Source organism: Salvia splendens, chromosome 3 (genome assembly GCF_004379255.2).
Source record: "Salvia splendens isolate huo1 chromosome 3, SspV2, whole genome shotgun sequence".
Lineage (NCBI taxonomy): Eukaryota > Viridiplantae > Streptophyta > Magnoliopsida > Lamiales > Lamiaceae > Salvia > Salvia splendens.
In genome coordinates this window covers 43,578,652-43,604,115 of record NC_056034.1, presented here as the reverse complement: position 1 = coordinate 43,604,115, position 25,464 = coordinate 43,578,652, and the positions used below count along the sequence as shown (strand labels likewise).

Sequence of the window (25,464 nt, the reverse complement as noted above, 5' to 3'; positions counted from 1 at the left end):
GCAAGATTATGCACGTATACATGATGTCGACCATGTTTTCCATGAACCACGTACGAGCCGGGGTGATTGTTCCAATATTTGACGCATTTGTTCATAAGGATCCATTAGTTTGATTAAATTTGGGAGAAGGAAAATATAGTTGATTTGAGATGAAAATTGGGGTGGAAATAGAGAGGAATAGATGTGTGTTTGTGATTGAAATGAGTATGAAATAGGAGTATTTATAGAGTAAATAAAAAAAAATAAATAAATAAAAAATTGATATAAAAAAAACGGTCTCATTACCGTTGCAAAAAAAAAAAAAAAATTTATTAAATTCGAATTTTTTTTTAAAAAATGAATTATTGCGTCACCGGACGAAGCCCACTCGCGGGGCAGCGAGTGGGCTTCACGCGTCGAATGGGAGGCCGCCACGTCGCCTCGGCGCGTGGCGGAACGGAACGCGGCACGGCATAGGAATGGCGACGGCACGGAACGGCGACGGAACGCACCCCGCAACGCGTGCCGCCGCGGAACCGTTCCGCCGGAACGGCATAGGAACCGCAACGGCACAACGTTGCGGGTGCCCTAATAAACTAGGGCAATGGTGTTGTTTTAGGGATTTAAATTTGTTTAAACGTTAAAGAGAACTGATGTGATCTATAGAAATGATTGTGATTTGGGAATTAGCTTTTTGGAAAACTCATTTCAAATGCTGGAACAATATTTTGAAATCAAATATAGTTTAGGTTTTTGGAAAACTCATTTCAAATGCTGGAACAATATTTTGAAATCAAATATAGTCATGAAATACTATGCTCCTACATTTTAAATATAAATATTAGCGAAATGGAGAAATTTATATTCACTTTTTGCATATCAAGTTCTTCCGGTCCCTATTTAATGTCTTATATTTCTTTATTGAACGCCCCTCAATAAATGTCTATCTCACTATTAATATTTTTGTTAGTGAATTCTACATTCCACTCATTCATTTTCATTCATATTTTATTATAAAACTATGTATATAAAAGTAGGATACACATTTCACTAATTTTTTTCTACCCACTTTTACGAACAAAGTCAAATACTCCCCCCATTCCAAGGAAGATGACCCCTTACTTGGGCGGCACAAGAATTTATGCAACTTTATTTTGTGTGTGGAGTGGAGAGAGTAAAGTTAGAGAGAAAGAATAAAATTGAGATAAAAGTATTTCTATTTTTAGTAATTAGTCATCTTGATTAGGACAAATAAAAAATGAAAATAGGCATCTTCATCGGGATGAAAGACTAATTTCTTAAAATCCGCGCCGATCAAATAGTATGAAATATTTAATAATCGGAGGGAGTGGTTGAAATAGTTTTCTTGGAACGTGGAACACTACTATGCAAACTTGTTACAAATCTATATGTATTTATTGACAGGCTACTTTTTTATACTTCCAATAATTATAATAGGTTTACTTTTTACCTTTCAAGGATTTAATTTTATAGCATTTGTTTCATTCGAAATAAAATATTTAATTTTCGGCGCAGAATTTTATGTAGCACTATTGTTTCGTGAATTGATAAGAATAGAGTAAAATAAGGGATATGAAAAATAGAGATTATGTTATTTGAACGTTTCATTTTTAATAGGACAATCCAAAAATTAAAACATTTTATTTTTAATGGACAAATAGAATATTATAATTGTATAGTAAAACTGCCACAGTAAATAAAGTTTTCCGTTATTTACAACTTTTCCCGCCAAAAAGCTTCTCAAATCTCAATGGTATTTTTTATTTTTTTTTGTCAAAACTATTTCTTAATGTTAGAATATACAAATAGATTGCACACAAAATAAATTGAATACTGGTATTATATAAAAACTCTTTCTTTATATTAAAAATACTGATATTAATTAGACTCTTATTTTATAGGCTTAATCATCTATATCATCACAATCAAATAAATTTTTTATATTATTCATACGCAAAAGAAAATAATTTTAAAGTTTTCTTCAAACAGAAGTTATATATCTAATACTCCCTCCGTTTTTTTAAAAATAGCAATTATTTCCATTTGGGTCGTTCTTTAAATATGGAAACTTTAGAATCTTTCTATTTTTGAACATGACTCCACAATCCACTAACTCTACTTTTAATACTTTTTCTTTTCCCATCTCTTCCTTTACTCATTTTTCTTTTCCTCTCTCTTAGTTTACCAAATTTTCTCACTTACTTTAACAATTGTGCATTAAAACTCATGCCGTTTCAAATGTTTCAAATATTTCTATTTTTTTAATATGGAGGGAATATACTATTAAAAATTAATTATTCCATAATATATCAAAAATAAAATATTTAAAATTCTATTTAATTCAAATCCGTCAAAGAAAATCTTAAAATAGTTCATCATAGAAAAAAAAATTATGAAAGAAATTTGTAGTAGAATTTTATCTTCATTTAACTCATTTAATTATACATATATTTATATACTATTAAATATAATGTATAATAAAAAATAATATTTTGAAAATTAAAATACATATCACAATAAAATAACTAAACTTTAAGAATCTAAATTTGGTTCCCACGAGTAATCTACTAATTATTACTATTAAATTTTCCAATTAATTATTACATAACTCGTATTTTGATTTTGTAAAATTTGAAAATTCACTTGGCATATTTAAATTAGACTTTTAATAAAATATTTTAGTTAGTACATTGAAGCATCCACACTTGATGCATCAACATTTAATACATTGAAACCTAATTCATCCTCTTCTCCATTATTCTTAGTTGAAGCCCTCTTTCCTCTCTCAATTCTGTTTTTTGCCTTTTGGAATTCGTTTTGCTTATTAAATGGCGCTGAATTCTTCAGCGAGGTGAATTCATTGGGTGTGGATTTATCCGTCTGCCAAAAAGAGCGAGGTGAATAGCCGGAGCTGATTTTTTTAGTGCGGGACAGAGGGAGTATTAACTTAGATTTTGCTCTCTATGAAATGTTGGGGTTTGTTTTGCTTGGTTCGAAACTTTTACTTCTTTACTTAACCGGTTTTCGGTCTTTTAATATATCGAATAAATATTTGTTGTTTAGATCTTCTCATTTGATTTAGAGTTGTTCTGACACCACTCTTCTCTGGATGGTGCCAGGATATGTGCTGCTTATTTGCTTACATTCTCTTGTACTCGCCCGTTGCTTTTTTTTTAATATAACGACTAATTTTATGTGTTCGTTAGATTTTATATTTTTTGTCATTATATTCTTTAGCTCAAGCGTTTTCCAATTCATATAATCATTGTAAATGTTTATTTTCATACAATTTAGAAATGAAAAAAAAAAATTGGTAGAGATCATCCACTCCCAACCACGAACACCAACAGCCTGCCATCCAACTCATATTTTGTACGGTCTCCGGACACTGTCTCTCTCTCAATGATTCTAACATATTCACTAAGATCTCTATAAAAAATCAATTTGATAATTTGATTAATAGTACATGTTTAGATTTTGTTGAACTAATCTCTATTGAGAATGATTTGTTTTGGCTGTCTGCACGAACGTCTGACTAAATTTTATACAATCATTCATACATATAATTAGCTCTATGGTATAGTTTTTATGATACAATTCATCAGCTAAAGGGGGTTCGGTTGGATAAATTATAAATAGAATTTAGTTTTATACATATTGTTCGGTTGGATGGATTTCGTCTTATACTTAATTTGAGAATTAGTCTTATACTTAATATAGTGCCAATTGAATATATATCATGTAATATCAGTATCAATTTAATACTACTACTACTATATAGAGTAGCAAAACATTATACTTATTAATTATCTTATTGCAACTATTAGAGCATCAGCAATGGAGGCGTCAAAACCGCGACGCCGATTTTTCGCCGACGCCGGTTCTGACGCCGAACCATTGCGACCGGCGTCGGCGAAATCGGCGTCAATTTCGGCGTACCCATGCCGATTAGTGTGGTGACGCCGGTTCTAACGCCGATCCTCACGGCGCCATTGTAGGCCCCGGATCGGCGTTAGACTGGCGTCAGAATTTAAATTTTTTTTTTCGAAAACACTATATATACGCGCTTTGGACGTCATTTTCATTCGCACCACTTGTTTTAACGAGTACTCTCTCTATCTTTCTTTCTGTACAAGATCAATTTAAGAAATGAGTAATGCCGGTGGTAGTGGTGGTGGTAGTGATGGGGATGCTGATGAGTACGAGCGTATGTTGAACGAAGAGCTAGATGCCTATACGAGTCGTGAGGTTGATCGATGGATGCAGAGTTATATGCAGCCGCCGGTACCTCGCCCACGACCAGTTGTCCGCCGTCGACAAGTGGTTGATCGTGATCATGTAGCTGCACATCAGCGCCTGTTCACAGATTACTTCGCAGAGGAGCCGCGTTTTAACGCCAACCATTTCAGGCGTCGTTTTAGAATGAGGCGGGACTTGTTTATGCTTATTGTTAACGGTTTGGAGCAGCGATATCTGTATTTCCGCTTCAGGCACGATGCGGCTGGCAAACCCGGCTACACTCCTATTCAAAAGTGCACTGCGGCAATCAGGCAGTTGGCCTACGACACTTCGGCAGACATGTGGGACGAATACCTCCACATCGGTGAGACGACTGCCATCGAATGTATGAAGTATTTCTGTCAGGGCGTGATTGAAGTATTCGGTGATCAGTATCTCCGAAAGCCTACCCCCGAAGATTGCCAGGATCTGCTGCGGATGCACGGGGAGCAGCATGGGTTCCCGGGAATGTTAGGCAGCATAGATTGTATGCATTGGGAGTGGAAGAACTGTCCCGCGGCCTGAAAGGGGTTCTACACGACCGGCTACAAGGGAAAGAATCCCACGATGATCCTCGAGGTCGTTGCTGATTACCGGCTGTGGATTTGGCATGCGTATTTTGGGATAGCAGGTTCGAACAATGACCTAAACGTCCTCAACTCGTCGCCCCTTTTCAACGAGCAGTGCCAGGGCGTCGGTCCGGCCATCAGTTTTGTCGCCGACGGCAACCAGCATGATATGGGCTACTACTTGGCGGATGGGATATACCCTAGGTGGCCCGTCTTTGTGAAGACGATCCGGTGCGCATCAGATGCGAAGAAGGCCTACTTTGCGACGCGACAGGAGTCGGCGCGAAAGGACGTGGAGCGCGCATTTGGTGTGCTTCAGGCGCGATGGGCTGCAGTTAAGGGACCAACGCGTTTGTTGCATGTCGACTGCATTGCTGATATAATGTACGCCTGTATTATCATGCACAACATGATTGTCGAAGATGAAGGTGTACAACTGACTGATTGGGCCAATGACGATGATGAAGCCGGTCCAAGCCACGGCGTCGCCGCCGCCAACGTACGAGATGGGGTACCTCACAATGAAGAAGCCCTCCTCCAAGCACATGCCGACATGCGTCAGACGGAGGCTCATATTCGACTCAAAAAGGATTTAATTGAAGAGTTGTGGGCGCGGAGGATTGGAAGGCATTAGTTTTTATTTAAATTTATGTACTTTTTTTAAATGTATTTTTTAAAATTATTGTACTTTTTGAAATTTTAATAGTATTATTCAATTTTCCTGTATTTATCTCGTAAATTAAATTCCATATGTTGCTATAATTGTAAATTGAATTTATATAATTGTTATTAGTGATGTGGATAGGCTATGTGAGGGCTATTTAATGTCCAGTTGCATGTCCAGATGATATGGCATGAAGATTTTAGTGCTGGATAATATGGCAGTGGAAAAACTATGTGAGGGCTATGGGAGGTCCTTGACCATTGTGGATGTTCTTAGAATATGAGACAAGCTCAAATCATTTATAGCACCTGCTGCACCTATATTCAGTAGGACTTAATTTGCAAATCATTGATTGCTAAAACAATTGATCTGTCACATTTACTCATCCCAATAAACGTATTATTTGTTAATTAATTTATTCTTTGAAATATATTTTGGATCTCCAAAAGATCGCATCTTCAAGTTTAAAGTCACTTTTTGATTTCTTTCGGCTAACTTCTTTTGTCTATAAAAAATGTTTGTAACTATTGATAGTGATTTTCAGCAATCTTTTCATTAGGGTTGTGCAACCCCTATTTGGTAAAGGAAAATATAGATTATATTCTTTTAATGTGTCATAAAACATAAAACGTTCAAGTTAAAAAGATGATGAATAGCAGATTAGTAACACATAAACAGTTCAAAATATAAACATCAACGAAAAGAGACGTAATCCAAAATCACTATTAAAAGAAAAGCTACAGATTAACACAGTTAAATAAAGTAGCACATATCTTGACGCTATCTGTCAACCTAATCCACTATAAATGAAGGTAGTCTCACAATCCCTAAGAATGAAAAAACGTCCAAATAACAATCACAAAACAATCATACAAGTAAGTGAAATTAGGACCATATTTAATAAATACTATGGTATATTAAATTTATAAAATTATAAATAAGTTAGCTAGTAGAATTTTTTTTTTCCTAATTTATACTAATTGATATTGAAAAGCTTAAAGCTAGTGGTCTTCCTTTTGCATTCTAACAACATCATATTTGACATAAAGCAAAGATTCAAGCACAATAAAGTTCAACTCAAGGAGACAATAAATGACTAGTGCTCTCATCTTAATATACAAAATATATGTACATTCTGCCCACGCCAACCCTTATTATTACATTCTTGATTATATACCATAAAGTTTTATTTTTTAACGTACGACGACATGTGCATAATACTGACATCATTCCATTTTTCATAAATACAGATTTTGCATCCAAATAAATAAATTTGTGATGTTAAACTTTGTAACTTACTATGATGATTATTTAGTTATGTTAATAGTGTCATTATTATAAAAAATTATAATTAGTTAAATTTGAGAAGTGGGAATTAATTGTTCCCCGATGGAACTTTAATATGCCAAATTAATTCATTTCTCTATCTTCGTCTTTTAAGTAATCATTTTCCAAAAGAAAGTTTTCACATATTATAATAAGGTACGCTTGATACACATTCACATAAAAATTTCAAAAAGAAAAATCTCTTTGATCATTATATATGGATTGATACAAGATTATCGTATTATCGAGTTGACATGTCGATGTATTAGTAGATAAACTGATATTAATTTTGTCGAATATATGAAAAATAGAGAGACAAGTAGTGACTATGGAAAGATATGAATGACATTTGATGATAATATTTCGTATAGATTCCATACTTATCGTAATATAAATCTACATAAAAAGAGATTATACTTTTTCAAAATTGAGAAAGAATGACTCCAAATTCGACAATAAAATAAAAAAATATTGGTGGTGGGGGCAATTTGTCATGCCACTCAAATGATGTCGGATTAGGTGTGCACATGCTCATGAATAAGATCATTAAAGAGCATTAGAATAAAGAAGAAGATTAAAAAATCCAGCCAAAAGAATAAATATCACTTGACGCCTTTGAATTTTATTGATTATTAACAACTTAATCATGTGAAATACCCTTGTTAACTCCTTAAATAATTAGTAATTAAGTTCTTTATTGGAGGGCATGATGACGTGGGTTTAACTTTTAAGGATTATAAGTCTTTACATTCTCTATTTCACCCTCCACATTTGATATAAAACCTAGTGGCCCTACATATTTAAAGGCTTTTTATTCTTTTTTTCTATATGTACTTAGCAAAAGTTAGAATATAATCTACATAAATAATAGTAGGTAAGTCATTAGTCATGTAAGGATGTGTTGTATTTAATTTCAAATTTATCATAGGAATGAAATAGAAAAGATGGACATATTTTTATCACATTTTAGTGGTCTTCACAATTTTTATTCATGCTATGTAAAATGGAAAACATGGATGAAAAGAGGAAGATATTATCACATCAATATCTCATCATAATATTATACTAAATTGTAATGATCATGAGGGAATATCATGCATTAATTAACTATATAAACAAACATTTTACTATGTACCTAAATAAGCTTGAACCAAAAACACAATATTCTTCAATAGTTTTGCACAATGTGTGTATGTGTGATGTATTGAATGAAGGAGTCAACATCCAGGTGATTCAACAATATCTCTTAGCTGTTGGGGAAGTTGAAGGCTTCCTAGTCCAGTGTGATTTCCACCAAGAGAAAAAAAAAAGATTTTTTTAGTAAAATAAATTATAAAAAGGGGGATTTGTATGATGGTTTTGTGGGTCACTTTCATTTTTATTGCACCACTATAAGGTGGGGTTTAATCAATCATCTTCCCACTCTGTCCCACCTTCTCAACTTGATCTTCTATAGATATAACCAAGAGAGTATTAATATACTATATAGATTAATAGGATATTGCCCTTCATCACTTCCTTGGTTTTTTCATGAATTTGATTTAATTTTATTAGTTTGGTAATTTATAATTGATGCATATATGTCCATAATTTCATTCAAACTCTTGGATTTTAAATTGCCTAGTTGTTTAAGACCTTTTTTTTTTGTGTGGGTGGGGTGCCTAAATCTTCTGATCCATGATATTATGTTTGGGTAGGCGACGCTTGGTTAGATTTTGTTTTTGTTTTCGTTAGTAGATCTCTTTTTTCCTATTTGCGAATATCAAATCTCGATTTGAAGAGTTTGTATTGTTGCTATGTGAGCGTCCTTTGGATTTGTTGTGTGTTGCATGTTCGATGCATCCAGCATGCCTGACGCTTCTATGTGATGTTGTTTGCTAATTAAATTTTATTATTTTTAGGTCATTTGTTGTTCTTTTAGTGTATTTTTTGTTGTATTAGTTTTTCCATTACTTGTATTGTCATCGCTCTTGGTGGATCTAATAGTTAGCTTCGGACTTTGGAGCATTTTTTTTCCTTCAAAAAATTTGTTGGAAGGGATTAATTCAGATTTTGTGTTTAATTTATTAAGCTAATTGGCTGGAAAGAATAGGCAATCACTAGCTTGATTACACCGTTAAGCACAAGCGTGGGTTCTAAAGAATCATTTTTTACATCTTTCATTAGTGGGTTTTTATTAAAGTTAAAGTTGTTAACACAAGAGATATAAGATTCGTTTAGTTTGATCTTATTTAGGTTTTTAAATAATTTTTATTGTACTCAATAATGTGTAAAATATTCACTTGATTTGATTTTATACAAGAAAATGCATTTGTTAGAAAGTGAGGTGGTGGAATCAAGATTTTCTCTATACCATAATTAAAACTAAAATTGTCTTTATTTTTAGGAATGTAGCACAAACCCAAAAAAATCAGTTAGAAATATAATGTTACTCCATATTTTAATTTAATTGTATTTTTGTTGTTCATTACTGAACTGATTCTATATATCGAGTATAATTCGGATCTCGGGCCCTTTAAATTTACAATATTCCATAAATATGTTTTTCTCAACCTTTTTTGGCATTAATAGACAACGGTTTTATTTACGATAACGATTTTTTTGTTTATGAGATCTTTATTTCTTAGATATTATTGTCTTCTTAGTGTGGTCTATCATTTTCTATTGAATTTATATCTCTATATGCATATATGACTTGAATAACATATAATTATTTATGGTGCATGTACATGATATGAAATCAGATATTTATATACACAAAATACTAGTTAAATTACCTTAATTTTGAAGAATTTTAGTTGAGAAGGTGTTATTATATTTCAAATCAATACTGTATTTGTTATTTATAAACACACACACACATGGTTTACAATGAGAAAAGTCGCATCCCATATCAGAAAATATGAGAGTAAAAATCTAGCTAATATAATGACTTTTATATATCCTACATTAATATATATAGCATGTTCAAAGGTTCAATTTGTGATGCACCCAAAATGAAAATGAATAACAAAACAATTTACTAATATATACCCATGATGGTCGAGCCTTATTTGTTAACCTACATTTGATACATGAACACTCGACATTGGATCATATCCCTTGTGTCGAATACTAAATATGTGCAATATATAAGTTGGTATTATAAAAGTAGATATTATTGTAGTACAATTTTGAAAAGCACAAAGGTTGCATGCACCATTTTAAGGTTTTACAACACATTTTACATTTATTAGCACCGACAGCCTACGTATTTATTTACCTAACCAAATATTCTTGCTCTTTTTCATTGCAGCAAAAAAAGGCGATTCCGTCGCCTTGGCGGCCCCTACACTCCGGCCCGACATCATTTGAGGGGGTTCAATCAGGGTACGCAGTAACCCGTTAAGGGGGAGGCCCTAACCCACTGGCTGCCAGAAGCCCATCTCCCAAGGCCTCACACTTGTGCCTGAGAGATGGAAGCAACTACACGACAGCAGTGGGATTCGAACCCAGACTCATTGTAGCAAGATCTACCCCTCCGTTGCCAACTGCGCTACGCCCCTGCGGGCCTCTTACTCTTTTTCATCTTATAGATATAGCTACCAAATTTCCCTTTTTTTATATAGAGAAAATGCTCGGGGCTAAAGATTAGCGAATGATAAGTAGTAGCACTGAAGTCGTTCATAACAGAAGCATCAACAAAAAACACCGAAAACAATGTATGTAAAAACGCAAATACTTATAGTGAGAAAACAAAAATGTTCAACATGCAACTTTAAAGATAAAATGTTCAAGTTAATAGAAAAATAGGAAAAAAAGTAAACGAACACCAAAACAATTTTTAACGAGGATTTAAATTATTTTTTGAACATAGTGACTTGTATATAACATGGAATGTCTCACCCAAGAACCTAATTGAATACTAAATCATACTTGAAGCAAACAACTATTACAACTGAAATTGATGGGTCATTATATATTAATTTAAATAAAAAATTTGTGAATTTTAGGAGGTGGGAATAAAATAGAGAGAGATAAGGTAGGCGAGGAAGGACGTAACGTGGGCCAAAACACGAGCTTATGGGCCTTCGTATTAATGGATAGTAGGCCCACTTTCTTATACGCTTTGGGGCCCATGTTTGAACCAAAGGCCAGGGCCTATACTGACTTGACGTGGACGAATCATGGCCTCACTATCTATTTATGGATATCCATGTGTTTTGGATTTTGAATTATTAACATTCATAATATTTAAGTCTATGTCTTTTTCATAAGTTTCCCATGTGGCCCCTTTGTGAGACCAATTTATGTCATTGCGGATCCACGAAACGGAACTCGGTAAGATTGGATGCGGTAAAGATAGTTGTTGTCGGTGCCAAGTACAAGCGATGCAACAGTTGTTTCTAGTACTGGACAGTAGAAAAAAAAATGAAAAGTGAACTCTATTCTTGAAAGAGTCCAACAGAGTTGTTGCACAATGTGGTTGTGGTAGGGATGTATGGTTAAATTGGAACCACCAATTTGACTTGAAACTAACTAATGATTTCGATTTCGAATAGTAGTCGGTCTTGATGGGTTTAACCGGAACCTAATTATCACTTCTATCAATCTGGTTCCAATTCCAATGAAATCAACAGTGAAAAGTGGAAAAATCATGGGAAACTAGTGAAAATCGGCTAACAATTGTTGATCTTGAACTGAAACTGTCAAACATATTGTCGTTCGGTTAAAGTTCTGCTTCCTTTGGAAACGTAACAATTGAAATGGTAGCATCTCTAGTCGATTATAACTTCAAAGGCCGAATGTAATAGAGTTTTTCATCCTTCATGGTCCAACGATATAGTCAATCGATCCCCGCCCCACCTAGATCTACTTCCAATGTATCCATCTTTGCACCAACTGAGCTAATGTTATGCCTCGATACTATTAAGTGAGCCCCTTTCAACGCGTTGCATTAAATATGAGAATTAGGAATTAGGACTATGTTACTCTCCTTTTGTTTTCATTTTGGCATTTTATGGAATCATTTTATAGGCAAGATTGTTGGAATGTAAATTTGTAATGCTTCATTTGAAGGAATGACATTTCATATTTTGATTGATTAATGGGCTTCAAAAATTATGGGCTTGTATGGTTGGGAATTAATTGCTCAATAATAAAATTTAACATTTGATTTCTATTTTAGGTTAATTAGATGTCGATTTCATGTAACATATCTTTGCAATGTTTTGTTTGAGGAATTTCAGCTTTGACAAACTCTATAAGACCATTCTTTTCATCAAATTAATTGCTAGATAAATTGGTAGAAGAGATTAATGCTTAGATGCTATTTCTGTCATTGATCAACCGAATGTCTGGCTTGGTGGATTTATTGCATTAATTGATAGAGTATGGACCTTTGAGTTTAATGCTATAAACCTATAATTCTCACCAAATGAAGATATATGTTCTCATGATTGCAATTGACAGGGTGACAATTTTATTTATATTTATGCATCAACTCATATCATTTTCCCAATTAATGGGAGAAATTGGAAAGCATCCCACCTTATTCAATTGTTTAGGTCAGAACTTCACAAAGCAAATATTATCAAACCCCAAATTCAAATAACTCATAATAACAATGTTCACAAACCAAGAACAACGAAGCTTCTCACTCATCTTACTTTTTTTGGGGACTTGAGGGTATGTTAAAAAATGTGAGTGAAAAAATTAGTCCTATATAAGTCTTATTTTTAGTATATTAGTTTTACGAAATGTGATAGAATGAATTAATAAAATTAGTATTGGATTTTGATGTTAATATATGGTTGACTAGATTGTATCTAAGATCAATTTTTATTAATAAATGAAGAGAAATTTATTAACAAATGATGTTAATAGACTCGAATTTGATACATTTCACACACTTTTAATTGATAAATGAACAAAAATTAAATGTGCATCATGGTGGACTCAAACATGAAACCTTTAGCCTTAAATATTAATCAATTTATCACTAGGTCAACACACGCATACCAAAAAATTATGGTTCATGTATGCTTCGAGGCTCTCGCGACACCCGCCAAATAATTATGGCCTATAGTTGGCGTTGGCCTATTAGGTCAGTTGGTTAGAGCGTTATTAGCACGATGCTCTAACCATTTGACATAATAGATCAATTAAAATTTAGTAACACGATGGATTGACTAAATAATAAATCATCTAAATGCTAATTAATGAAGTTAAATTAAAATTTATTAATTAATTAAGATATAATTTGAGCTAAATATGTGCTAATAGCCACTCAATCGATCAATATACTCTACTACAATAAAAAATTATGATTACAATCAACATATGCAGCAAACCATTACTATTTAATTTGCAATTATGCAAACATCGAAGGTTGTTGTCACTGCCATAACGAAGGCATAGTCGGTGAGGAATAGAGAGATGAGACCATAGTCATTAGGGTGTGGGCGAGATTCATAATCGAGAAGGTCAAAAAAGTTATTGTGTTGACGAGCCACACATGCCATGATTGAGTGAAAGAGGGTAAATTCTGACCAACTGAATGAGGGATTGGGGAGGGAAAAGGATGGGGGAAACCAAATGTCGACTAAGAAGACAATAGTAGAGTATATAAAAAGTTTAGTAACACCTTACTTTTCAATTTATCCAAATCTTTACAACAATGATATTTATAGGCGTTGTTTCTTTTTTATAGAATTTTCTTTTATCATTTTTATACTTTATGCATCCAAATTTAGTCTTTATAAAAATCTAGATATTTACTCTGTAAATATCTACATAATTTTACTATATCAACTTTATTTGTTTATTCCAAATATAGTAGTAGTTATTTATTTTATAGTTAAATTGATTGTTGATTAACCATTAAGTTATTAACTAATTAATTAATTAATAGATCAATTCATATGCAAATAAAAGATTTGTACTCCTATTTATTAATTATAAATAATCATATTTTAGAAGAAGCCATTCACATAGTACATACACTGATTTAAATCTACCATTATTCAAGTTAAAAAAGAAGTTACTGTATTATTAAAGTATCTCCATACAAGATTTCCCCTGCCATGAATAGTTGCTCCTAGAGTAGTCAATAAGCCAATAAGGGATCTTATCACTGGGTCAACTTGAACAAGTATAACTTGGCCACATTTCAATTTTATGTGTGGTGCATTTCGTTAATGCTCTCTCTGTCCCATTAGAAATGAAACGTTTCCTAAAATAGAAATAATTTTATCTCTACTTTTCCTTCTCGCTTACTTTACTCTCTCTTCTTTAACTCATAAACCAACACTACATAAAATCTCGTGGCGAAAAACAAACGTTTCATATTTATTAGGACGGAGGGAATAATAATTGGGTTGGTAAATTATTAATTCAAATTGAAAATAATGTTAAGTAAGAAGCTAAAATAAAGAAAAAATAAAGTAAGAAATATATTTATAGAAAATAAAAAATGAGTAACATAAATTTTAACTTTATGCTTCCCCTTCAATTACACAAAAAAACAAGCCACTTTTCATAATCATTGGTTACAAAATTAATTCATCTTAGATGAGAAAATGAAAGTCGCGATGTGTTTTTTTTTTCTCTATCGATCTAAAATGGCTGAAACTCCCAAAAGCTCCATTTTTGCTACATGTTTGCTCATCTCAGCCCAACCCCAACTCCTTCGTTGTGGTCTAGCACCGGCTGGAGCTAGCTCCGTCGCTGCCCGAGCAAAAAAAAAGCAAGGTTATGTCGTTCGGATCACCCCCAGTATCCAGAGGTCAAGATTTAACGATAGCCCTCTTCTTCGATTTCACTTTCTGTTTATCGTTCCGTTGATCATTCCTCTTCCTTTTCTTCAGTTGCTTTTGGATTGATTTGTTGACCAACGTAGGCTGATCTTTCAAAGCAAAACTTTTTGCCACATGCCCCAGATGAAGTTTCTTGACCATAAAGATCTGCTTCAGCTCACCACGATGGGCTGTGTATGCACGAACCCATGACGAAAATGCCTCCTTGGCTAATTTGCTTATCTTCGGCTGACAGTGATAACAGACAAGAAAGCCATGTTAGTATCAGCTCAATCACTGTGCATGCAAATGAGAGAAAAGATCTCTTAACCTTGAGACAAAAGGACTAAAATCATACCTCCGTCACAACGAAGGCCTCTAAGGCTCTTTGCAAAGCTATCAACAATGGGTGCATCTCTATTGAAACAAACCTGCAGGCTGGCTGCTTCATATTGTACACAGGAAAGCTACTCAGTAATTTTAGGAGGGGATATTCTGTCAGCATCACTCCGTGTTTTTCGAGATCTTTCAAATAATCTGTTTCAGTTGGTTGTAGGAAAAGTAAAGAATCTCCTTTCTCACCCAACCTGGCAGTTCTCCCAACCCTGTATTTCGGTGGCAAAACAGCATAGACAAGTAAGCTCATTACGGGGATGGAGGAAGTATCAATCAAAAGCTCATTATTATATATAGTTCGAGTTAATGTGTGAAGCATGTAGGCATAAAGTTTAACCGGAATTACAGCAGAAGAAAGAAACGGTTTACCTGTGAACATACTCAGTTGCCTCGCCTGGAGAATCATATTGGATAATGAATCTGACTTTGGGGAAATCCAGGCCTCTAGCAGAAACATCTGTTGAAAACAGAAGAGCTGATCTATCTGTTTTGAATGACTGGAATGTTGTTTTACGATCCTCCTGATTCATGTTGCCATGCAGCCGCAACATTTTGCACCCCAAAAATTTCTGACTAACTTCTGTCTTTTTTTGTAAAGCGGTCCATTTGAATTCGCCAAGAAGAGAATAATGGAAATCTACAGCATCACAAGTTGAAAAAAACACCACAACCTACAAACAGAAAGCACAATTTAAGGATGTGGCTAAGGTTTAGTGCATATTAAACTCGGCTGGGAGATTTATAACACTTGAGCGTAGACTTACCTTTTGCGAAGCTCCGGTCTCATATAGATGCTTTAATACGGAAAGGAGCACCACAAGCCGAGAACCACATGGCACTGTAAAGAGTAGATTGTGAGAATCTAAGGATGGTAGATGGTAAAGTTGTTGATCAACAATCCAAGAATTTCATCCATACCTTTAATGTACTTCTGCACTAACTGAGTCGGAAGCTTGTATTCCTCATTTGAAGTATCTAAAGTTTTTCTGGATTCTTTTACTATATCAACCCCATTTGATTCAAGAGAAACATTACGAGTCCTACTTCCTGACATATTGTCATCTAGACCAATCATCACTGGATTTTCTAGACTAACATTTGCAAGATGATTTACTTTATCATTCAGTGTAGCCGATAAAAGCAAATTCTGCTTCTGAACTCCAGAATTCACAGCTGAGATATCCTTGCTGCCAGATTTAAGGTTCCCTGTTCCCAGACAACCAAGTATCTCTTCAATGTCTTTGCCATACCCTAATTCCAGAATCCTGCCAGGTAAAAAGCACATTAGATATGTAAGAATTATACAAAGCAAGTGTGGGAATATAAGCCGAGTCTGCAATACCTATCAGCTTCATCAAATATTATCCAGCGAAGGTTTTTGTGCACAAAAGATGAAGTATTCTTCAAGTGGTCCAAGAGACGTCCAGCGGTTGCAACAAGGATAGTTACACCTGGAAACAACTCAATCAAAGCAGTAAGGAATAGTTGCATAATCTTGACAAGTTAAACTACACAATTTCATGGTTCAGGACATGAGCACTCCAGATACACTAACAAAATGATTTCATATTTATATGAAGGATTGCTGGGAACATCAATCAGGGAAGCAGAATGTTTAGCATAGCTTTGTGCTTTAAAACATACATAGTTCAGCCTTAAACAAAGCCCATGGTGATGCAGAAATCTTTATCTTGAATCAGAAGCAGGAAATACTTACTATGTTGACAACAAATATGCAACGAAATGCCAATCAGATTGAAAATCATCGGCACAAAGCCGCATCAATATAACAGTAAAACATTCCCAAACATAACAACGCAACAATATAGAAGTTTATACCTTTCCTTAACCTAGCTTTCTCCTTTCCCCGATTTTCCCCACCCATGATATATCCAGGAACAATCCAATGAAAACGGTGTAGCAACTTCTGCAAAATCTCATACACCTGCATGCATAATTCACGCGTTGGTACAAGGACCAATGCTGATATTGAAGATGCTATTCGTCAGAATAACTTTTTTATAAATAGACATAAGAACTACACGAATCTAGGCGTACGACATGCACCCATACAAGGTCAAGCAAAACACAAAACAAAGACACAGAGCTCAAACCCCAGGAAGTAAGAGCTTAACACTTAACTAATTTAATTATACTTACTAATTTCAGCAAGTTAAAAACTTTAAAAGCCTAAAACAACATAGTCCCTTAAAATAGAATTAGAACTCCCACAAATTGAACAAAAATAAAATCATACCAAAGGTGCCATCTGCACGCTCAATTCTTTCATCATAACTCTGCAACATATGAATTATAGGAGCTAGATAAGCCACTGTTTTGCCAGTGCCGGTAGCAGCATTCACAAGCCTAATTTTCCCAATAAACACCAATCAATCAAAAAAAGTCCCAAATTTAGAAAGGAAAAAAAAAACTCAAAAACCTACACATGTCGGCCGGATAACACGACGGGAATCGCCTGAGCCTGAACCAGCGTCGGCGCCTCGAACCCCAGCCTCTCTAATAACCATTAAAAGCACACACGCATAAGAATTCAAATGTTTTAAGCAATTTGTTGAGTTAAAAAAAAATGTAGAAACGTGAATTCTACCTTTGAGCTGGTCGCATAGCGCGGGGTGGAGGCCGAGATCGGAGAATGAACAGGAAGCAAACAGCTCCGACGAATTCTTGCTTTCTGATTTAGCTTTTTTACCAGTAATCTTGGCATCGAGCTCCATTTTTCGAACTGAAAGCAATTTTCTACACCAAAAGTGGGGCTTTCCTTTGATCGACTTGTGTTAGCTTTAAGAGGGGTTTCGCAATTTCCACAAATTGGGCCGATTCCAATTTAGGCTTAGGGTTGCAGTAAAATTTAGGGTGAAAACTAAAAATAAGTAATTGTAAGTATAGAGTGGACTCCATGTCGTTGTTATTGTAAAGTAATTGTATATATTGTGAATACTCTCTCCATCCTTATTATCCGGCACAAATATTCTTTTTTATACTCCCCTAATTAATTCACATTCTTACTTTTTTTTTCTACATCCCAGGTTTCGATACATTTCTTTTTCCATGTATTTTTGAAAAAAATAATAATAAATAGTTTACATTATTCTTTCTCTTACTCTACTTTTTTTTGTACTTTTACTATTTATTACTTCCACTGTCCTATAATAGATGTCACGCTTTAATTTTTTAGGTTGTCCACAAAAGATGTCACACTTCCTTTTTTAGAAAAAACTTTCTCTCACATTATTATAAATATACTATTTTCTCTCTCCACTGAATAACATCTCCTAAAATCATATGTCACTTCTCAAGTGTGCCTAGGGGTGGCTCACACTTCATTTTTTAGAAAAAACTTTCTCTCACATTATTATAAATATACTATTTTCTCTCTCCACTAAATAACATCTCCTAAAATCATACTCCCTCCGTCCCATTAAATATGCAACATTTGCTTTTCGGCACAAGATTTTATATAGTGTTGTTTTGTGAGTTAATGAAGAGAGAGTAAAGTAAGAGAGAAGAAAAAGTAGAGAGAGTATTGTTTCCATTTTTAGAAACGTTTCATTTTTAATGGGACAGACCAAAAAGGAAAACGTTTCATTTCTAATGGGACAGAGGGAGTATGTCACTTCTCAAGTGTGCCTAGGGGTGGCTCACACTTCCTTTTTTAGAAAAAACTTTCTCTCACATTATTATAAATATATTATTTTCTCTCTCCACTAAATAACATCTCCTAAAATCATATGTCACTTCTCAAGTGTGCCTAGGGGTGGGGCGGTACGGTATACCGCACCGAGAATGTCATACCGCATATCGTACCGCAAATTGCGGTATGAGAAAATGTCATACTTATACCTTACCGAATTTTCGGTATACCGTTACCATACCGTTTATGCGGTATACCAAAAATTCGGAATGATAATTTTCGATACCGTTACCATACCGTTTATGCGGTATATCATACTGTATTTCGGTATACCGAAATGATGTATACGGTATACCAAAATAAGGTATGCCATATCGTTATACCTGTGTTTCATACCAAAAAAGTCTTATTTTATAACCAAATATATAAAATAAAATATCACATATTTAAATAATGTCCAAAACATTAAAACTATACCGGAATCAAATCTTATTCAAAAAATTCAAATCAACAAAACTTCAACAATCAAATTACAGTGGGTTGGGTTTGCATCTCTACGTGAGTGTGTTTGAGGTTAGGGGCAAAGGAACTAAAATGTGAAAGTAGGGTTAGGGATTTTAACTTTCTAACAATTTTTATATAATTTATAAAAACAATATATATACCAAATTTTTGGCAAATGCGGTATACGTCAACATACCGCGATATACAAAAACATATACCTTTACCGTATCAAATAAATCAATAAGGTATCATACCATACCGCAACTTGCGGTATACCGCAAATTCGGTATTTTCGATATATTTTCAGTACGCTAAGTGCGATATTTTGGTATATTTAGCTAGCCCTAAGTGTGCCACCTATTATGCGACGGAGGGAGTATCCTTTTCGCAAAAAAGAAATGTGTCACTTAGAATGGGACGGGGGTATTACTTTTGGTGATTGACCCAACATTTAACTAACTCATTACACTAACATTTTATTATATAATACTCCCTCCGTCCCATGCTACTCGCACTTTTCATTTTAGGCCGTAAATTTGGGATTGATTTTTTTGTGTAATTAAAAAAGAATTTTAGGTGTAATGAGACATCACTTAATAAAAGAGCTCTTAACTTAAACTAACATATTAATTAAATGCATTAATTCTAACTTAAATTATAAATAGTGTAAGGACTTTGTGACGAGCCGAAAAGCAAACGTGCTAGTAGCACGGGACGGAGGGAGTATATTATATAAAAGTAAGACCTACATTCTACTATCTTTTTCAACTCACTTTCCACTACATTTCTTAAAACTTATGTCAAGTCAACCAGTGGCAATTAATAGGGGACGGTGGGAGTAAAATGATGTATAAGGTAATGTGTTGTTTAACTATTCCAAAAAAAAGTGTGTACTTTTCACGGAAGGGCTAATAAGGAAATAGTTCATGCTTTTTAGGGACGAATGGAGTATGTTAAATTCTGTAAAATTATGTCCCACACCGACTTGTTGAAGATCGCATCTAAAGACTTTTAAGGAATGAGTGATTCATTTCTAATATGGTACCAGAGTGGGCCCAAGTCGATGATGATTTTCTCTTTATCTCTTTTCTACCTCACGAGTGGAAGACCGATGTCCTTTCCGGCCCACATCGATGATGGTACTCTTATCTCTTGCATTGTCTTCCCACGTGATGGAAGACCGATGTCCTTTCCGGTCCACACGTGGGGGGCGTGTTAAATTCTCTAAAATTCTGTCCCACATCGACTTGTTGAAGATCTCATCTAATCTATATAAGTGTGGATAACCCTTCCCCTTATAAGGTCTTTTAAGGGGTGAGTGACTCATTTCTAATAGAGTATTTCGCCGGAAAAACATGTCGATGTTTGACTTTCACTTTCCAAAGTTGCTTGCAAAATGCAAGGTTATTCCAAGTATTTTTGTTGCTTGGTAAAATTTTCTCACTAAAGCTCATAATTGTACTACTTCCTTCATCCCAAGTAAGAAAACTCATTTCTTGGACGACACATGATATAAAAAATAATGTAACTTGTTGGGTTTATGGCAAAGGAGAATGTAACTTTAGAAAAAATGAACATGAACAACTATTTCAAGATTTGATTTCCAACATATGATAAATAACAAAAATATCAACACAAAATTAATAAATATAAAATAATGGTCCATTTGACCTGAAAAATAATGGTCCATTTGGCTATAAGATCAATTTTCGGGTGATGACAACTAGTTATTATTCCCTCAGTCCCCAAAGAGTATGAACTTTGGGTTCGGTACGAGTTTTAATAAATAAGGAGAAAAGTAAGAGAGAGAGAAATGGTAGTGGAAATAATGCTAGTGAGTGGGGTCCATATTATTAAAATGGTATAAGTGTGGTATAAGTTGTACATAAAATGATGTGTAGCAGTAGTATGTTGTTTGAATTTTTCAAAATTAGAAAGTTCATACTCTTTAAGGACCGATAAAAAAGGAAATAGTTTATAATCTTTGGGGACAGAGGGAGTATTACAATATCAACTAAGGTTTATGAGGTGTAAATAATGTTAATCAGGGGTATTAATGGAAATTGAATTTTGTTAATTATAACTAACTTTTACAAAATACTCAAAGCTTCATGCTCATATGACTATCTTAGTTTAAATATATTTTATAAAACATATATCTAATTAAAGATAATTTTACAATGATTCTAACAAAATAATAATTGTATATATTTTTATGTTAAAATCTGATAATTTTATTTAATTTTTTTATATTTGTAATATTCGGATCCATGTCAACAGATATTATATATAGGGCCATGTTAAAATATAGTGTATAGTATCCAATCCACAAGTAAGACCAATCATACATCATTAGATCTTAAAATGAGTGGATGAGATTTAAACTCACGTATTTCAATAAATAGTATATAAAATATCAATAAAAAGGTAAAATAGTCAATTTGTTATAGCATACTCCAACATAGTGTATTATAAATATCAATACAGTGATGTGAAAATCTCAACACAAGTACCAAAAAATAGCAACACAATTTTATTGATATTGTACATGCATTATATTGAGATTGTTTCATGCATTTATTCATAAAATGCTTTTTAACATATACGAAAATTAAAATTAAAATTAAAATTATAAGATTTCATCACTGATCATCGTCAGAACATATGCAATTGAGATTTCGTTAGAATCCTTATGAAATTACCTTTAATTTGATATATTTTTTACGAAAAAATAATTTAATCAAGAGAGTTAATGTAAATTTAAAATTTTAAGATGATTTTGAGGAGTGAGAGGTTAATTATAAGTAGCATATATAGTAATTGACATTAATAATTTTTAAATGTATTTAATAATTTTTTTAATTTAAAATATAATCCATATGGAATTATTTTATTCACTAGATCTGTTAATCTAATGACTCGGATTTAATCTTAATTTGTGATTGGTAATTAATTAGCCATTATAATATGCATGTTTAAAGTTAATACAAGTACTTAGAGTTGCCCACGGTTCATAAACCGGCGGTTATGGTTTTAGGAAATGTGGAACCGGAACCGAACCGTGAGCTTATTTTATGGTTTTGGTTCTGGTTCGAAAACCGGCGGTTCTGGTTCCGGTTCCGAACCGCTGGTTTTCAGACGGTTCCTTGTTGTTTCGGTTCGGTCTCGCGGTTTTTGCGGTTTTTCTTTTTTCTTTTTGCTATGTAATTTGGACTTATACAATAAATTGGAACAAGACATGGATAATTTAAATTGAAATAAGACGAGTAAGGTTAAAATCATATCAATTTTTTAACGGACAACGATACATTACAATTTATAATACATATACAACAATGTGATATAATTTACAAATGTCGTCGGAACATAAATAAAAAGCATGAAATGGGGGGAAAAAGAGAGAGAATTGGGAGATTGAAGAGAAAAACTCTTGTTAACACATGAATGAGGTGAATGTAAGTGAGGATAGAAGGGAGTATTTATAGATAAAAATGAGGGGAAATGGATCAATTTGAATTCAAAATCAGCATTAAAAAATAATAAAATAATAAAAATAATTTTGAAAAACGGCCAAAACTGGCGGTTTTGGGGTAAAACCGCCTGAAAAAGCTGATCCTTGGCTGCCAAAAGCTGAACGCCTCGAGCACCTCACCGGAACCGTGAAATTGCCGGTTAACCGGCGGTTTGGTGGCGGTTTCGGTTCGTAAAATCTTGAACCGGAATCGGCCCGCGGTTCCAAATGTCAAGGTTCCGATTCGTAAAAAATGTCACGGTTCCGATTCGGAACCGAAACCGGCGGTTACGGTTCCGCAGTTAACCGCCGGAACCGAAAACCTTGGGCATCTACAAGTAGTTACTTTATTTCTTTCAATTTATCCCAATATTAATTTGATTATTTTTCTTATATTAAAATACTGATATATATATATATATAGAAGCGCGTATAGCGCGGGTGGAACTGGAAACTAGTTGCGATAATTTCGCACAACGATGGAACCAACACCGTCAGGTCTATCCTTCTTCCCTCGCCCTTCTCGTACAATCTAGGGTTTCTCTCTTGATATACTTTTTGATCTGTGTTGATCCTAATTCCGAGTAAATTTTTATTTTCGATTGCCGATTCCTGAATTTCTTGTTTCTACAGTGAAATTCTTGATCGGAAAAACGATGCCACCGACATCGACGAAAAAAACTCCGTCGGGGCCGGGGAGCAAGAGAGCACGAGCGGCGGTGGAGAATTCTGGGGCTATGGAACCAAAAGTGGAATTGGGGGAGATTGAGTTTGCGGAGGAAGGAAATCCAGCGCTAGTGGTGGAGCACGAGGAGAAGGCCCCTTCTTTGAAGAGTAAGCCCTATCATTTTTCAGATTTATGTTTTACTGCACGATCATTGATTTTGTTTGTGACTTTACACGTTTCTTACGTTTTGAAGCTTATATTATGATTTTCCCCCTTTTGTTGATGTTAAATTATGATTCTTGTATTTTTTTTCTTCTTAAAGATGAATATTAGTTATAACATATTGGGGGTTGTCGTGATTGGTTGTATCTTTAAGAAGCAATTGCATCTTTCTTATATATGTAAGTCGCAGTATATTTTATAGTATCTTGCTATGTTTTACTGCACGATCATTGGTTTTGTTTGTGACTTTACACGTTTCTTAGGTTTTGAAGGTGATATTATGATTTTCCCGTTCTGCTGATGTTAAATTGTGATTCTTGTATTTTTTTTTCTTCTTAAAGATGAATATTAGTTATAGCATAATGGGGGTTATTGTGAATTGTGTCATCTTTAAGAAGCAATTGTATCTTTCTTATATATGTAAGTTGCAGTATATTTTATAGTATCTTGCTTATATCTTTAAGCAGAGGCCAACACCAAAATGTCTTCTACTTACCACAACACCCCGGTGAAATGCATCAAGTCCGTTGAATATGGTACAACCTCTCCACTTAAAACGACATCACCGGGCAAATGCATCAATTCTGCTGAAGATGATGATACAACTTCTGTACTTAAAATTCCATCCCCAGTGAAATCCATTCAGAATGTTGAAGATGATATGACTTCTCTACCCAGAACGCCATCCCCGGAGAAATCCATCAATTCTGTTGAAGATGAGAAGAATTATAAAACGCCATCCCCAGAGCCATGCATGAATATTACACCTTCCTCTCATCCTGTTCGAATAATTCCAAGAAAGCTTGTTTTACTACCGAGCACAAGAAAGCCTCTTCCAGTCATTGTAAAAGCTGTAAGCATAACTGATCTCACTACATAGTAGAGTAGTTGTGAAATTTAAATGTTAGATTTTTCTCTTGTCTTGTTGACTGTTTGTTTGCACAACAGATTGAGAGGCGCATGAAAATGATTGCTGGGCTACCAAAGCTCTTTGACAGGATTTATTTCCTCTTCCAATCAGCTGAACTCCAAGAACTCACAAAAGAGGAGGTCTTGCAGAAATTAGATATTGTTGATACAAGTAAGATAATTAATCTAATCACTCTTGTGTGTAAAAATTCGGCTAAACAAATTTGTTACTACAACAGAGGAGGTAGAGGAGGTGGAAGAGCAGCTCAAGTTGCTGGTAGAACTTGCTCCAGAGTGGATTCACGAGAAGCATGCGTTGAGTGGGGAGTCACTCTTATGGTACATGCAATAATCTTCCTTCACTCCACTATAATACATTCTTGATTTTTGAGTTTTATCTCAGCCTATTCTTCTCTCTTGCAGTGTCAACAAGATTGAGAGCCCAGAAGCCACACGTATGAGGCTGTGTGAGGCTAGATGAATGAAGCATGAAACTATGAGCATTTCCCCAATCAATCCATAAGTTGGTACTTTGGCTACTATAGAAATGCTAGATTTTACCCATCTGTATAGGTCTTTTATCCTCAGTGCTGCTGTTTTTTACAACTCAGTTCACATAAACTGCTGACTGTTATGACTTCTTTGAATGACTAGAAAGTGGGTTTTATCCATTCTTTTCATTGTGTTTGGTTAATGTGATAAGTTTTCACTGCTAAGACCTGTGGTTTTTTCTGGTTTGTAAGGTCTGAAATGCTGGTAAGTCTATCCCTCTGATTGTAATCCATCTCGCCTAGACAGAAGGCACGGTTGAATCACTGCATGTTGAATTTTATCTTTATCTTTCTCATAATGACCAACGACCAAATTATTAACTTGGACGACATTTGGCTTGGGCATTGGTTAGTACCTTTTCCTGCAAATCATTGACAGAGAAGCGCAATTTTGTCCCAAAAATATGGCAACCGAAAATACTTTTTGGTTGCATATAACA

At 34.3% G+C, this 25,464-nt stretch overlaps 2 protein-coding genes across 3 annotated transcripts; one reads left to right on the top strand and one right to left on the bottom strand.

The window, feature by feature from the left end:
- Positions 1–14,246: 14,246 nt before the first annotated feature.
- LOC121793375 (DEAD-box ATP-dependent RNA helicase 17-like) lies at positions 14,247–17,895 on the bottom strand. Of its 2 annotated transcripts, XM_042191373.1 has the most exons (10): positions 17,617–17,895; positions 17,453–17,525; positions 17,266–17,375; positions 16,848–16,991; positions 16,351–16,459; positions 15,927–16,273; positions 15,773–15,846; positions 15,378–15,679; positions 14,971–15,217; positions 14,247–14,861 (listed from the first exon to the last, which is right to left on the bottom strand). In XM_042191373.1, exons 1-10 carry the CDS (start codon positions 17,741–17,743, stop codon positions 14,604–14,606), a joined length of 1,791 nt encoding a protein of 596 aa, XP_042047307.1. In that variant the 5' UTR covers positions 17,744–17,895; the 3' UTR covers positions 14,247–14,603. The 2 variants fall into 2 exon arrangements, with proteins under 2 accessions (XP_042047307.1, XP_042047308.1); XM_042191374.1 differs by lacking the exon at positions 17,617–17,895 and having other exon boundaries at positions 16,848–16,953; positions 17,453–17,469.
- A 5,206-nt stretch (positions 17,896–23,101) lies between these two features.
- Positions 23,102–25,153, top strand: LOC121793480 (CDT1-like protein a, chloroplastic). The gene is made up of 6 exons (XM_042191491.1): positions 23,102–23,173; positions 23,309–23,509; positions 24,032–24,417; positions 24,513–24,645; positions 24,713–24,812; positions 24,897–25,153. Exons 1-6 carry the CDS (start codon positions 23,155–23,157, stop codon positions 24,952–24,954), a joined length of 897 nt encoding a protein of 298 aa, XP_042047425.1. The 5' UTR covers positions 23,102–23,154; the 3' UTR covers positions 24,955–25,153.
- Positions 25,154–25,464: the final 311 nt, after the last annotated feature.

Excerpts from the sequence above, each read along its gene's own strand:
- LOC121793375 (XM_042191373.1), bottom strand. The coding sequence starts at position 17,743 with ATGGAGCTCGATGCCAAGATTACTGGTAAAAAAGCTAAATCAGAAAGC. Across the intron at positions 16,460-16,847 it reads GAAAGCTAGGTTAAGGAAAG|GTGTAACTATCCTTGTTGCA; the intron begins GTATAAACTTCT and ends AGTTGTTTCCAG. Across the intron at positions 15,680-15,772 it reads AGACCGGAGCTTCGCAAAAG|GTTGTGGTGTTTTTTTCAAC; the intron begins GTAAGTCTACGC and ends TTCTGTTTGTAG.
- LOC121793480 (XM_042191491.1), top strand. Across the intron at positions 24,646-24,712 it reads ATTAGATATTGTTGATACAA|AGGAGGTAGAGGAGGTGGAA; the intron begins GTAAGATAATTA and ends TTACTACAACAG. Across the intron at positions 24,813-24,896 it reads AGTGGGGAGTCACTCTTATG|TGTCAACAAGATTGAGAGCC; the intron begins GTACATGCAATA and ends TCTCTCTTGCAG.